The sequence below is a fragment of the Anolis carolinensis genome, chromosome 3 (genome assembly GCF_035594765.1).
Source record: "Anolis carolinensis isolate JA03-04 chromosome 3, rAnoCar3.1.pri, whole genome shotgun sequence".
Taxonomy (NCBI): domain Eukaryota; kingdom Metazoa; phylum Chordata; class Lepidosauria; order Squamata; family Dactyloidae; genus Anolis; species Anolis carolinensis.
Window position 1 is genome coordinate 97,600,516 of NC_085843.1, and position 13,210 is coordinate 97,613,725.

At 38.9% G+C, this 13,210-nt stretch overlaps 1 protein-coding gene across 2 annotated transcripts in view; it reads left to right on the top strand.

Annotated features, from left to right (window-relative positions):
- Nucleotides 1–13,210, top strand: part of map3k15 (mitogen-activated protein kinase kinase kinase 15) — a 91,965-nt gene that overhangs the window by 67,297 nt on the left and 11,458 nt on the right. For both annotated transcript variants that reach the window (XM_016992395.2, XM_008107296.3), the window contains 6 exons: nucleotides 22–152; nucleotides 398–503; nucleotides 2,097–2,254; nucleotides 5,498–5,681; nucleotides 7,132–7,309; nucleotides 8,423–8,597. In XM_016992395.2, the coding sequence (XP_016847884.2) occupies nucleotides 22–152; nucleotides 398–503; nucleotides 2,097–2,254; nucleotides 5,498–5,681; nucleotides 7,132–7,309; nucleotides 8,423–8,597 (932 nt within the window). The remainder of the gene's footprint in view (nucleotides 1–21; nucleotides 153–397; nucleotides 504–2,096; nucleotides 2,255–5,497; nucleotides 5,682–7,131; nucleotides 7,310–8,422; nucleotides 8,598–13,210) is intronic.

The window sequence follows — 13,210 nt, forward strand, 5'->3', positions numbered from 1 at the left end:
GCTGTTGGTTTTTTTACACAGGAAGTCTTTCTGCCCTCTTAAGATCAAAGTGGGGCCCAATGAAAGAACCCACAATTAAGTTTTATACCAAACAGATCTTGGAAGGCCTGAAGTATCTCCATGAGAACCAGATTGTCCACAGAGACATAAAGGTGAATATTCTATATTTTGTTATACTGTGTGTGTGTGTGTGTGTGTATCTCTCTCTCTCTCTCTCTCTCTCTCTCTCTCTCAGAAATGAAAAGTATCTCAAATGCAAAGAACCTTTTCATGGATTTTAATATAATCCCTTCTAAAAACCATTAACAAATATAAACTGTAAAATTCAGACAAAGCTTGGCAGAATTTATCATGATTTGCATACTTGTCCTTATGTCTTGATTTTGTCTTTCTTTAGGGAGACAATGTTTTAGTGAATACATACAGTGGAGTAGTAAAAATTTCTGATTTTGGAACTTCCAAACGCCTTGCAGGAGTCAATCCATGTACAGAGACATTTACAGGTAAGAGGAGAAAATGTAAAAAAGTTGCTGTGGTTAAAACTTATTATTGTACTCTTCACTGTTCTATAATTTCTTTGGAGATCTAGAAAAAATTGATGGGAGACTTTTGATTGCTAGGATAATGCTACAGTGTCAGAACTACATGATATAGCCCTCTGTGATGTCCTGGGATGGATTGTTTCTGTCTTGTATAAGGAGACTTTGAAACATTTACCTTTCAACTGTGTCAGGAACGACCCCAGTTAATCTCCTACCGTCCCATTTTCTCAGCTGCTTTTAAAATGTCCTGTTGCTCTTCTCTTCTCCGATTTCCCTTCTTTCTCCTTGTTTAATTCAGCTGTTGAATTAAACAGACTTAAAGTACAAAGGAGTTTTATTTAACTTAGCAGGTGGGAAAGGAGAGACAAGGCTGGAGTTTTGCCCTTCCCAGTGGACTCAGACTGCTCTAAACTTTGTCCATAACCTCCAGGGTTTCTCTTCTTAAAATTGTAGTTTTACTCTTTAACAACTTTTGTGGTCTTGTTGACTGGTCTCACCCTTTTGACCACATTCTGATGTTGCTTGGCTGCAAATGTCCTGTTTTTCATTTGAGAAATGTTAAAAGCTATGGAAACACTTTCTACCCAATTAAAAATTAGCTTGAACTTTACAGGCCCTGAAAAATAATCTGTAAATTGTCAGCTTGTGTGTGAGAGAGAAGAGGGAGAAGTGCTTTTTGTGGGGTAAGGTTCATCCCTGGGTGTCATTACATGCATACTTTTTAAGGTTTTCAGAGGCCCTCTTCTTAGGCTGCAGCCAAACAGAAAATGGCAATAGACACTTAAGGACACTACTGTAAAGCACTCCCATATTTACAACACCCAGTGTATTTCAAAATTATTAAGCAACTGGTGGTTCCTTTTCCACAAAGGGACCAGCTATTGCTGTTCTTATGCACATATCTCCAAAAGGGTGTTTTCTATGCATTGGCCAGCCTAAGACCATGTGTAGTTTGGAGCCCTTGTGCCAATAATATTCAAATAAATAACAGCTGAATTATGTATAAATAAGTAAAGAACTGGATGTGTACACTCCAAACAACAAATTGAGGCATCTAGTCTTATTTACTTCTGAAAACTGGTCAGCAAAGTGGTTTGGGACTCTACTGGTAGTTTCCTATTTAATCATGATACTCATTTAACTAGCTGTTTCTTGTTTGTTTCATATAACCAGTACCTAGTTATTTATTAGTTGGTTATACCAAGAACCCTAGTGTCATATGATCATTAGATCATATCTAGCTTGCTATCTGTACAATCAAGCCCTCACATGTGTAAAAAACATGGAAAATATAGTCAAGGGTAATCTTTTCAATCTAGTTAAATAGACTAAATGCATTTTCTTCTTTTTGAAACTCATTGCATAAGCAGAGGCAGCCATCTAGAAAAAAAAGTGATGAAATGCAGTCTATCAGCTGTGAGTTAGTGGCATTGACACGTATCCATCTGTTAAGTCCATCTGCATAGTTAATGGTGCATTGCAAAACTCATAATGAAAAATCTGACTGGTACAATGAAGAGGAAAGAAGTAACTTTGTTGCCCATTCTTTTTTAGGTACTTTGCAGTATATGGCTCCAGAGATCATTGATAAGGGGCCTCGAGGTTATGGTGCACCAGCTGACATTTGGTCATTGGGCTGCACAATCATTGAAATGGCAACGGGAAAGCCTCCATTTCATGAGCTGGGGGAGCCGCAAGCAGCTATGTTCAAAGTAAGTTGTTATCCACATAGAGCACTTTTAAACATAAAACTCATATTTTAATCCTAGTTCACTGATTTCAGTAGTCTAAATAAACGGTATGACTAAATGATGTTTTTAATGTATGTGGGTTACATATGCACGAGCTGTGTGTATCATGCCCCTGTCCTTTTGTACTCCAACGCAACCTTTTGTTGACTATGTGGATCTGGCTGAATGAATTATAATACTCTTCATAATTGGGAATGCTGATTTTGGAGAGACCTTAGATTGTAATCCTTTCCACTCAAAGTGGAAGGCCAAAAGTGGCAAGGAGAGGAATGGTACATTGGGTTAAGATGGGAACAGGGCTAGTGTACACAGTCCACACAGTTTTCTGCATTAGGAGTACACAAATGTCAGAAGGTGGGGAACTGCATTAACTCCCATTTGGAGACCTTGGAGAGCCATACCCTTCTTTCTGCAAAAACCTTTCCCCCCAATACATTTTATGGCGTGCTCACTGGGAGGCCTTGGGCTGACACTTTCTCAACCTGGGGTTTTGAGAGGATAAAATATGATGAAAGTGGGTTACAACCTCACTTTGGTCTCATTAGACAAATATAATGGGATACAGCTTCTAAATTGTGTTTGTGGAGAGACCAAAACACAAGCCTGGTGGTTACAAAAGCATGAATTAATGTTACCAGAGATCCTCTATCCATACAATTTTGAAACAGAATGAAAGTTCTGGTATAATAGTACATTTTGAAGCATACTCTCATTGTGGCAGTTCCTATGACAACATCTTCAAGGAAGATCCAAAGGGGCAGAAACTGTTTACCAAGAGTGCTTATTTTTGTAAAGTTAATGGGTTTTGATCATTTAAGATCAACCTACCCTAAAACACTTTACATTGGACAAAAGGGTAACTCATAACAATGCACTGTAGCCTAATTTCCATTCCAGCTAGTGAATGTGTTGTAAGTGAATTTAAAGAGAACAGGAGAGTCCAAGGAGTGATTGTGACAGAGTCTCTGCTACAGTAGAGTCTCACTTATCCAACACTCGCTTATCCAACATTCTGGATTATCCAGCGCATTTTTGTAGTCAATGTTTTCAATATAGCATGATATTTTGGTGCTAAATTCATAAATACAGTAATTACTACATAGCATGACTGCATATTGATCTACTTTTTCTGTCAAATTTGTTGTATAACATGATATTTTGGTGCTTAATTTGTAAAATCATAACCTAATTTGATGTTTAATAGGCTTTTCCTTAATCCCTCCTTATTATCCAACATATTCGCTTATCCAACATTCTGCCGGCCCGTTTATGTTGGATAAGTGAGACTCTACTGTATTTAAAAAAAATCCCATATCTTAATCACACAAGCCCTGCATCTCTGTGGAAGGAACCTGGTACTACAGTAGCAATGTGCTTTTCAGAAAAAGTTGGGTTGCGACCCAATTTCAACAAATCTTTATTTTGATGAATTCCACAAGCATCAGCTAGTTCTTGTCTCCCTAGCTGCAGCTTTTATGACCCGATTGTGGGAAGGGACTTCATTACACAGATGTTCAGTACCTGAAATGCAGATCCGGGCATCATCAGGATATTGAAGACACTTTACTCCCAAACCAGGAATAATGTCAGCCAGCTGTTCCATATAGATGATTAAACAATCCCAGTGATAAGAGCTGCCGTAACTAAGTTGCTGTGTAGTATTGGTGAAGCATAAGTATTAACACCTTTGCCAGGAATCAACGGCTGCCTTTTTCTTTTTCCATGAGGATTTGGGTATAAAGCTGTTGATCTAGTGTAATTGTATGACCCTTCCTCTACTGCAGGAAGTAGAAGCCCTGCCTAGTGAAAATGGGGATCTGGATTTATGTGAAAGTCCCAGTTTAGCAACAGTTAATGAATTAATAGCTGGTTTTGTGACTCAGATACTTCTGTTGTTAAGCATTTTTCTATCAGCCAACAAAAACAGCTGATTGTTTGTTGATGAAAGCAAAATTGCAGTTGTGGAGTATAATGCTCCAAGCAGCCGCAATGATAGTCAAAATGTTTGATCATTTTTGGCAAGCTCTTTTCACCTATTTATTCATTTAGCTACTCTTGTAATCCACTGGCAAGAACCAGCCTGGTATTGAGGTTTGAGTATTAGACTATGATTCTGTAGACTAGTGTCCAAATCCCCACTCAGCCATGGAAAACTCAGATTAAGGTAAATCCCCTTTGAATAAATCCTGCCAAGAAAACCTGTGATAGGTTCACCTTCAGATTTCCATAGGTCAGAAATGACTTGAAGGCACACAGCAAAAGCAGCATCAGCATAGCCCATTGGTCAGTTTCAGCTCTTGAGACAATTCTGTTTGTTTTCCAAAGGATATTTTGTGTAGCTGTTTTTGCGTACTGAATTGAAAGCACAAAAGAGGTTATGTTCCAGAATATTTATGCAATCTTTACTTGAGAATCTATAAAATGGTAATCAAGACAGAGCAGGAAAGTCCAGAATCTTAATAAGTTACTGTGAAGTGCTTAGTTATAATTAAAAATTATATAATCAGCTTATCTAAGTACACTTTAAAATACTCTTAACATACCAGTCACAGTAAAGCATGGAATTGTAAAAAAAAATAAGGTAGAACAACAACAGAGGACTAAAAAGTATAGAAGCTTATGAAAAGTTTTAATATTTAGTACATAATACATAATCTTATAAAATGTAATCTAATTCTAACATGCTTCTCAGAGTACAAGAACAAGAGTGCAAGGATTTTTTTTATTAGCAGGAATTATGATGCAATGGAGTTAATATAAATTACATTAGTCATAGCTAACTTAAGACCCCAACCAATTTCAATATAATTATACTATGACTAAGTTGAGATCCTACAAAGTATCTCGATGTTCCAATAGATCAGTGGTTCTCAACCTGTGGGTCCCCAGATGTTTTGGCCTTCAACTCCCAGAAATCCAAACAGCTGGTAAATTGGCTGGGATTTCTGGGGGTTGTAGGCCAAAACACCTGGGGACCCATAGGTTGAGAACCACTGCGATAGATTGTTACCCCATGAAATATCTCTCTCTCTGTCCCTCCCTTCATTTACTACTTTTAAGGGTTGTACCAGTGGAGCTAAAGAGCCAAATGGGTCCTTCAGAGCCTGGACCACAAATGAATACATTCCCTTTTACACTGGAGAAACTGAACTTCAAATTAATCTTCCTTGTTCACATAATGTTGACCTATCTCATTGCTTGCAGGTTGGTATGTTTAAAATTCACCCTGAAATCCCTGAATCATTGTCAGCGGAAGCCAGGGCTTTAATTTTGCTCTGCTTTGAACCTGATCCAAACAAGCGGGTCACGGCATCTGATTTACTGAAAGATCCATTCCTTAAACAGCTGAACAAGGGCAAGAAAAACAAAATTGCATTCAAGCCTTCAGGTAAGGAATTATCGGGCTAAATATCTACAGCTTGTAACTAAGGTTATGCAGAGAGGTTTTAATCATTATTCTTCTTTGTAATTATGGGTGCTTAGTTTGCCAAGAAAGTCAGAAGCCGTGCCCTGAACATGCCAAATAGCTCACACATTTTCTGAATGTTTATGCTAATGTTAATTCAAGAAATAACATATTGGGAAAATGAGTATATTTTTCTTTTTTAAATAAAGTTATAACAAAATTAGAGCTCAGATTTCCCAATACTTTTTACTTGAGAAAACATAAAACAGGCATGGTAACCTATGGATAGCAATTAGACTCTAGTTATCATCAACCCAAGCTAAAATGAGACTGAAAACGAGTTGTCCAGCTCTACTATAAAAAATATTTTGAGTATATGCTGTCCCATACCATCGTAAATCCCATAAAGTATACTAGGCTATGTGACAAATACCTAAAAGCACCAAATCCTGTCTGATATTGGAAGCTAGGCAGATTTATCCCTGCTTAATAATTGGATGGGAGACTGCCAAGAAATGTGTCCAGAGGAGGGCAATTAAAATAATCAAGGGTCCGGAGAACAATCCCTATGAGGAGCGGTTTAAAGAGCTGGGCATGTTTAGCCTGCAGAAGAGAAGGCTGAGAGGAGACATGATAGTCATGTATAATTATGTGAGGGGAAGTCATAGAGAGGAGGGAGCAAGCTTGTTTTCTGCTGCCCTGAAAACTAGGATGTGGAACAACGGTTTCAAACTACAGGAAAGGAGATTCCACCTGAACATTAGGAAGAATGTTCCTCACTGTGAGAGCTGTTTGGCAGTGGAACTCTCTCCCCCAGACTGTGGTGGAGGCGCCTTCTTTGGAGGCTTTTAAACAGAGGCGGAATGGCCATCTGTCAAGGGTGCTTTGAATGCAGTTTTCCTGCTTCTTGGCAGGGGGTTGAACTGGATGGCCCATGAGGTCTCTTACAATTCTAGGATTCTATGAATACCAGGTGGTGTAGGCTATATCTCAGAGGATGGAACTGGCAAAAGCAACTCTGACCATTTCTTGTCTTTAAAAAGTATGAAATAAATGAAGTCATCATGAATTAACAAGTGACTTGAAGACATACATATTAAAAAGACACAAAAATTAAATAACCATTGCTGAGAAAGCACTAATGTTACTTCATCAGAGCAGAAATCTCCCACAAATCCCCATTCTGGAACAAGCAAGGTTACAGCAGGAGATGGCTTATCACAAGTAATTCTTTCAGTGTCTGTGTATCAGATGCAAAGTCACTTTTAGCTCACTAACAAGGTTAAATGTCACATTCATTTAAAAAAACATTTTACGTATGTCTGGCAGTTTCATTTTAGTTGTTAGCATTGATTCAACATCGATTATAGTTTATTTGCTTAAGACATGGGCAGGCATGATTATTCATTCTCCTTTTTATCTTTTGTCCCAGATTACAACCGCAGCACATCTCTTCCTCTGCCAGTCCAAGGGGAGCAGGCTGGCAGCAGCAGCAGCGAACACGGCTCTGTCTCCCCAGACTCTGATATGCAGCATGACATGTTCTTTGAAAAGGCAAAGCGCTCTGTATCAGAGGTCCAAGCCAAGAATCCCATTTCTCCCTTACTAAGGTAAAATTTGACTTACGCAGATTTACTTATTTAGCTCTAAGAGCAAAAGCCCATTCTACTTACACTTCGAGGTGATGTTCTAAAAGGCTAAACTTGCTGTGCTATATAAGTATCAGTTGCTTTCGTTGTTCATACAGGTGGAAGTTCCTTATCCAGAATTCTGAAATCTGAGATACAGTGTTCCCTCACTTATCACTGGGGTTAGGTTGCAGGATTACCCGCAATGCGTGAAAATCCGCAAAGTAGGGAAACTATATATTATACATTCCTTTTTTTTTTTAACACTATCAACCAATCATGTGTTGATAAATCGCCTCCTTCTCCTCCCGTTGCCGCTTGGGCTCCTTTTCTCTCCCTTCAGCTTCTCCTTCCTCCCTTCCTTAGGCTGTAAATTGTAATTTTTTATGATTTATAATATTCTTTTAGAGTTTATTGAAAATTCGCGAAGCAGCGAATCAACAAAAAGTGAACCATGAAGTAGTGAGGGAACACTGTACTCCAAAATCATCCACCATGTTAGCACCTCTTTTAATGGCCATGCTTTTTACACTGTTGAAGCTGTTTTATTGATCTACTGTGATTGTTATGTATTTTATATTGTTGTATTTTATATTGTGTATTTTATACTGTTGTATTTTATTGTATGTTGTTGGGCTTGGCCCCGTGTGAGCCGCCCCGAGTCCCTTCAGGGAGATGGGGCAGGATATAAAAATAAAATTATTATTATTATTATTATTGTCATTATTATCCACATGGCTAACTGAGAAAGTGACGCCTTTGCTTTTTGATGGTTCAGGACACCCAAACTTGTGTTCATGTGCACAATTATTAAACATAGTGCATAAAATTACCTTCATTCTATAAGCATAAGGTATATTTATATTTGTTCATATGTATATAAAACCTAAATTTGTGTTTAGGCTTGAGCCCCACTCCAAGATATCTTTTTGTGTTCATTTATGCAGATAGATATTAAAAAATCCAAAATATCATCTGATAGCCAAACCACTTTGGATAAGAGATACTCAGCCTTGTATAGCTGAATGCAGGAGCCCTTTTAAGTCCAAACAGGTGGTTTGCATATTCTAATGGTTTTGCCCCTTTTTGTTTTAGCATTCCTGATGACAGTTCAGTTTCAGATGAGCGAAGTTCTTCCCCTTCCCTTGAGGAAAGAGATTCTTGCCTTTTCTTACTGCGAAAGGACAGTGAACGCCGTGCAATTCTCTACAAAATCCTCAAAGAAGAACAGAACCAAGTGGCTTCCAATTTGCAGGAGTGTGTAGCACAGGTGATACTCTTCTGGGATTCTGACCTTGTTTGGGGATATACGTGTGTGTGTGTGTGTGTGTGTGTTTAGAATGAATATTTTAGAATAGTTTAGAATGAAATTTATATGCAGTATATTAACCATTTAGAACTGGGCTGGACACACACACACAGAGTCTGAAGGTGATATTTACATCGTTCTAGCCCAGCATAGGCATCATATGTCCCATTATGCTCACTTTTGAATCTCTTTTTTTTCGTGTCAGGAGTGACTTGAGAAACTGCAATTTGCTTCTGGTGTGAGAGAATTGGCCGTCTGTAAGGACGTTGCCCAGGAGACGCTCAGATGTTTTGATGTTTTACCATCCTTGTGGGAGGCTTCTCTCATGTCCCCGCATGGGGAGCTGGAGCTGACAGAGGGAGCTCACCCACTCTCATCAGATTCAAACCGCTGACCTGTCGGTCAGTAGTCCTGCTGGCACAAGGGTTTAACTCAGTGCGCCACCAGTTCTTGGCCATTTACTGGTGAGGAATCAAAAAATAGCATTTAGGGTCTTGACTGTGCTTCCTCCCTTCCCCGGTGAAATTATTTTGGGCCAAAACAATGCTTTCTTCAGCAAGTTTCCTTCTCATTCCAGGAGATGTGGCTGTAAGTGAAGATCCACAGGGTGCCATATATTTTTCACCTAAATAAAATGCTTTTGGACACCCTAAATGAAGGATGATGGCCACATTTGGCAATACTATACATATATGTGAATGGTGGAGCCTTGACTTCTTCAGCCATAAATATAAATAAGATAATGTATATCTGGGACATTTCTGACAATTCAGATGGGTCTAGAGGCATTCAAATGTAATACAGAATGTAACTTTTTTTTTTACAGAAGAATATAAGCGAAGTATTTCATTGTGGAACAAAAACTCAATTAGGATTGCTGGAAATCAAATAATTTTAACAAATGAAAGCAGCATTTGCTGGTGTTTCTAACTAAATAAATGTCTAATGTAACAAGCTATTTCCATTCTCAGTGCTAATAGCTTTCTGCAAGTGACTATATAAGAAGCAGGAAGAAGTCAGTACCTGATATGATTAATTAAAAAGGATCATGGCAAACACAGGATATGAGAAGTCCCTAAATGCAGCTACAGCAGCAGAGATGTCTTATGTGATTGCCAATTGGAGCCCTGTGATGACAACCTTTTTCTTCTTTGTTGTCATTCCCACTTCTCCCTGTCAATATGTCATCCTGCTGTTGTTCTCAAGTGTTCCCTCTGGATGCTGCGTGTTATGTAAAATGAAAGGGGAAACAAGACACTTATGTAAAGGTTTAGCTTTCATACCAAATAACTATTGTATATGCCCTAGTGAGTCTTATAACAGTCAAGGCTTTCTGTGGTTTTGCCACAGCAGTTCTTACAGCTAGTAAAACCAAACTGCATTATTAAATGCTTTTGTTAAATAATCCTCAGAAATCAAGTTTGGATTATGCATGTCCCCCACTTCTTGTAATATACAGTGGACCCTTGGTATCCACCAGAGTTTGGTTCCAGGACCTCCTGTAGATATAGTAATTCTTGGATGCTCAGGTCCCAAAATGGGAAAATGAAGGTTTTATTTTTGATTTTTCAATCCTACATATCAATGGATTACAGAATTCATGGATATGTAGGATTGACTGTATTGGTTGAGATCCTGCATCAGAGACTTGCCTTCTGTGATCCCTAAACGCCACTTTAAAAGCCAGTGAACTGTCCTGAGGTCCTATGCTTCTGATGAGCAGGGGACTGCAAGGTTACATTACCAGCTGCCTCATATGCGAAAAGTTGCAACCGCTCCCTGCTTCTGTTCCTCATTCACTCCTGGGAGAGCTCATGAGCAGCATCTTGATCACCAGTGCCACAGAATTATGTTGTATTTGGGGGGGGGGGGGTGACTTGTTTTTAATACGGATTTCATAGATATAGCAATGGTACCAAGATCATAAATGTAAATGGGGCTAGTGATGTGGTTGGATGTCTAATTCACAACATCATAATTAACAGGATGGAAGTTATTCTTTGTTTCTTCACTTTACTACAGTATTGTTCCTCCACATTTGTCCTCTCTTCTCTGGGACATTTTTCATTTTGTAAGCTACATTGGTGATTGAAACTGTTTGTTGAGGAGGAGTACTACATGTTCATGTGTGCCAATTTTCAGCTCTAAGACATCAATTCATTCGGAGAATGTCATTCCTTACTAATACCAACTTTTTAACAATTAGCTGCTTCCCCAATATGCCCAAAGTAAGCTCTATCATTCTCTTGACCTATACGATGTATTTCTGTTTTGTCCATACTATTTTCTGATATTAGAAACTCCAGAGTTCAAAATTGTTTTAAAAGTCTTAATAGGGAGGTACTCTTACGTGGGAAGGTATCATGTTCAGTTCGATCCATACCAAAGAAACTGAAATGAATTAAAACACTTTACTTGAAACTTAGTCATGGAGCTTGATTGCATAAGCGTTGAATTTAGCTTCTATTCTGTCTATTCTCTTTTTGGTTGATTTAATCCATGAATCAAATTAGTTGTGACATGTGTAGTGGAAGACTGCCATCTGTTGTTCATACCATGAGCTGACAAAATGGCAAAGGACTCTTCCAGAATAGGTTGAAAGAAAAATTGTGATTATGGTTCTTCCAGATTGATAAGAAGCATTAATTCTCACAATGTAGATTCTTGGATTTTGACAGTTGTTGTCATCTTTGGATCCACATTGTCTATTCTTTTTGGCAGGTATTTCAGTGAATAATGAGGCTAACCAGATTTAAAACCGGTAGCAAAATCTTTGGAAGGAGAATAAACATGTTTTCAAAATTGCCTTTCAAACTTGACTGCAATTAATAGGAAGCTAGTACTGAATTTTGTCCTGAGAATGACCAACATATCTATTCTTGAAGGATTTTGCAGCTAGAAATTTATGTGAGGAACCTAGCAGTGGTAGGGAAGCAGAAATATACACAGCTCTTCCTTTGAATAATATCAAGGATCTTTCAGGCAGCTACGAATTAGCATAGTTAATATCACTTCCAAGCATTTCACCATCTCATCTGCTCAGTTGGTTTGGGTCTCTGGATGAGATAGTACCTTCTGTGCATTGTGATCCATCTATGACTTTCATAGTGTAGACTGCACCAAGAATCCTGGGGCTTCTTGTTTTGGGATGATATCACTTTCTCACTAGAAACTAGTACTGCTGCGATTCCCCTGATCTAACATGTAAAGGGAGCTATTATTCCAATAGGTTTGATTCCATGCTGTAGCAGCATCCAAATGGCTCCTTTACTGTCTATTAGGCTTGAGCGATCCATGAAAAAATTGATTCTAAACTCGTTTAAAAAGTAGGGGGCGCCAGCGTTTCGTTTCTGATGTCATTTCCGAATTTTGCCCCCCAAAAAATTCGAAATTAACGAAAATTCGTTATTTTCTAAATTAATTCGTTAATGGCGGACGCGCATGCGCAGTGGCCAAAAAAACAGCACGAGGGGAGATTTTACAGGACTCTCCCACCCTCATTTTTTGAGTGATCTTCTTCAAACTTGGTACAGTGGTAGAACACATTTAACACTGATAGCTCACCAAAATTTGGAACGTTTCCCTTATCCTCTGATTTTTGGCGAATTTTCATAGCTTTTATAATAAACCATTTTTTAATAATTGCAGAAATCTGTTCCTGGTTTGAAAGTCTTATTTCCTGTTTCATTGGGTTGTCTTTACTGTGAAAGTCATTGTTCTACTTCAGAAACTTTGTTTTTGTGGTTGAAACTTTGTTAAATTGGTGGACCAAACCATAATATGTTCCATCCATGTCGCTTGCACAAAGTTCAGGCAGTGTCATAGATTTTGCCATGTTTCTATGACAGAACCAATTAGGAAATGACATTTATCACCCAGGAACAGAAATCATAGTACACCATCAAATCCTTCCTGACAGATGGCCATCAGCCTCTGAATAAGGAAATTAGTTCCTGGTTTGAAAGTGCTATTTCCTGTTCCATTGGCTTTTCTGGGCTGAGAGTGTGTGACTTGCCCAAGTGGGTGGCAGAGTGGGGAATCATGCCACAATTGGAGTCCAAAATTCAAACCTCTTCCTCCCTCCTTCTCTCTAAACTTCTCATACCTTCCAAGAATTCACATACTGTATGAAAGTTTGGTCAAGATGGTCAGAGGAGGGCAACTAAAATGATCTAGGGTCTGGAGAACAAGCCCTATGAGGAGTGGCTTGAAGAACTGGGCATGTTTAGCCTGCAGAAAAGAAGGCTGAGAGGAGACATGATGTATAATATGTGAGGGGAAGTCATAGAGAGGAGGGAGCAAGCTTGTTTTCTGCTGCCCTGCAGACTAGGACACTGAACAATGGCTTTAAACTACAGGAAAGGAGATTTCACCTGAACATTAGGAAGAACTTCCTCACTGTGAGCTGTTCAGCTGTGGAACTCTCTCCCCGGGCTGTGGTGGAGGTTTCTTCTTTGGAGGCTTTTAAGCAGAGGCTGGATGGCCATCTGTTGGGAGGGATTGGATGGTGTCTTCCTGCCTGGCAGAAGGGGTTGGGCTGGATGGCCCACGAGGTCTCTTCCAACTCTACTGTT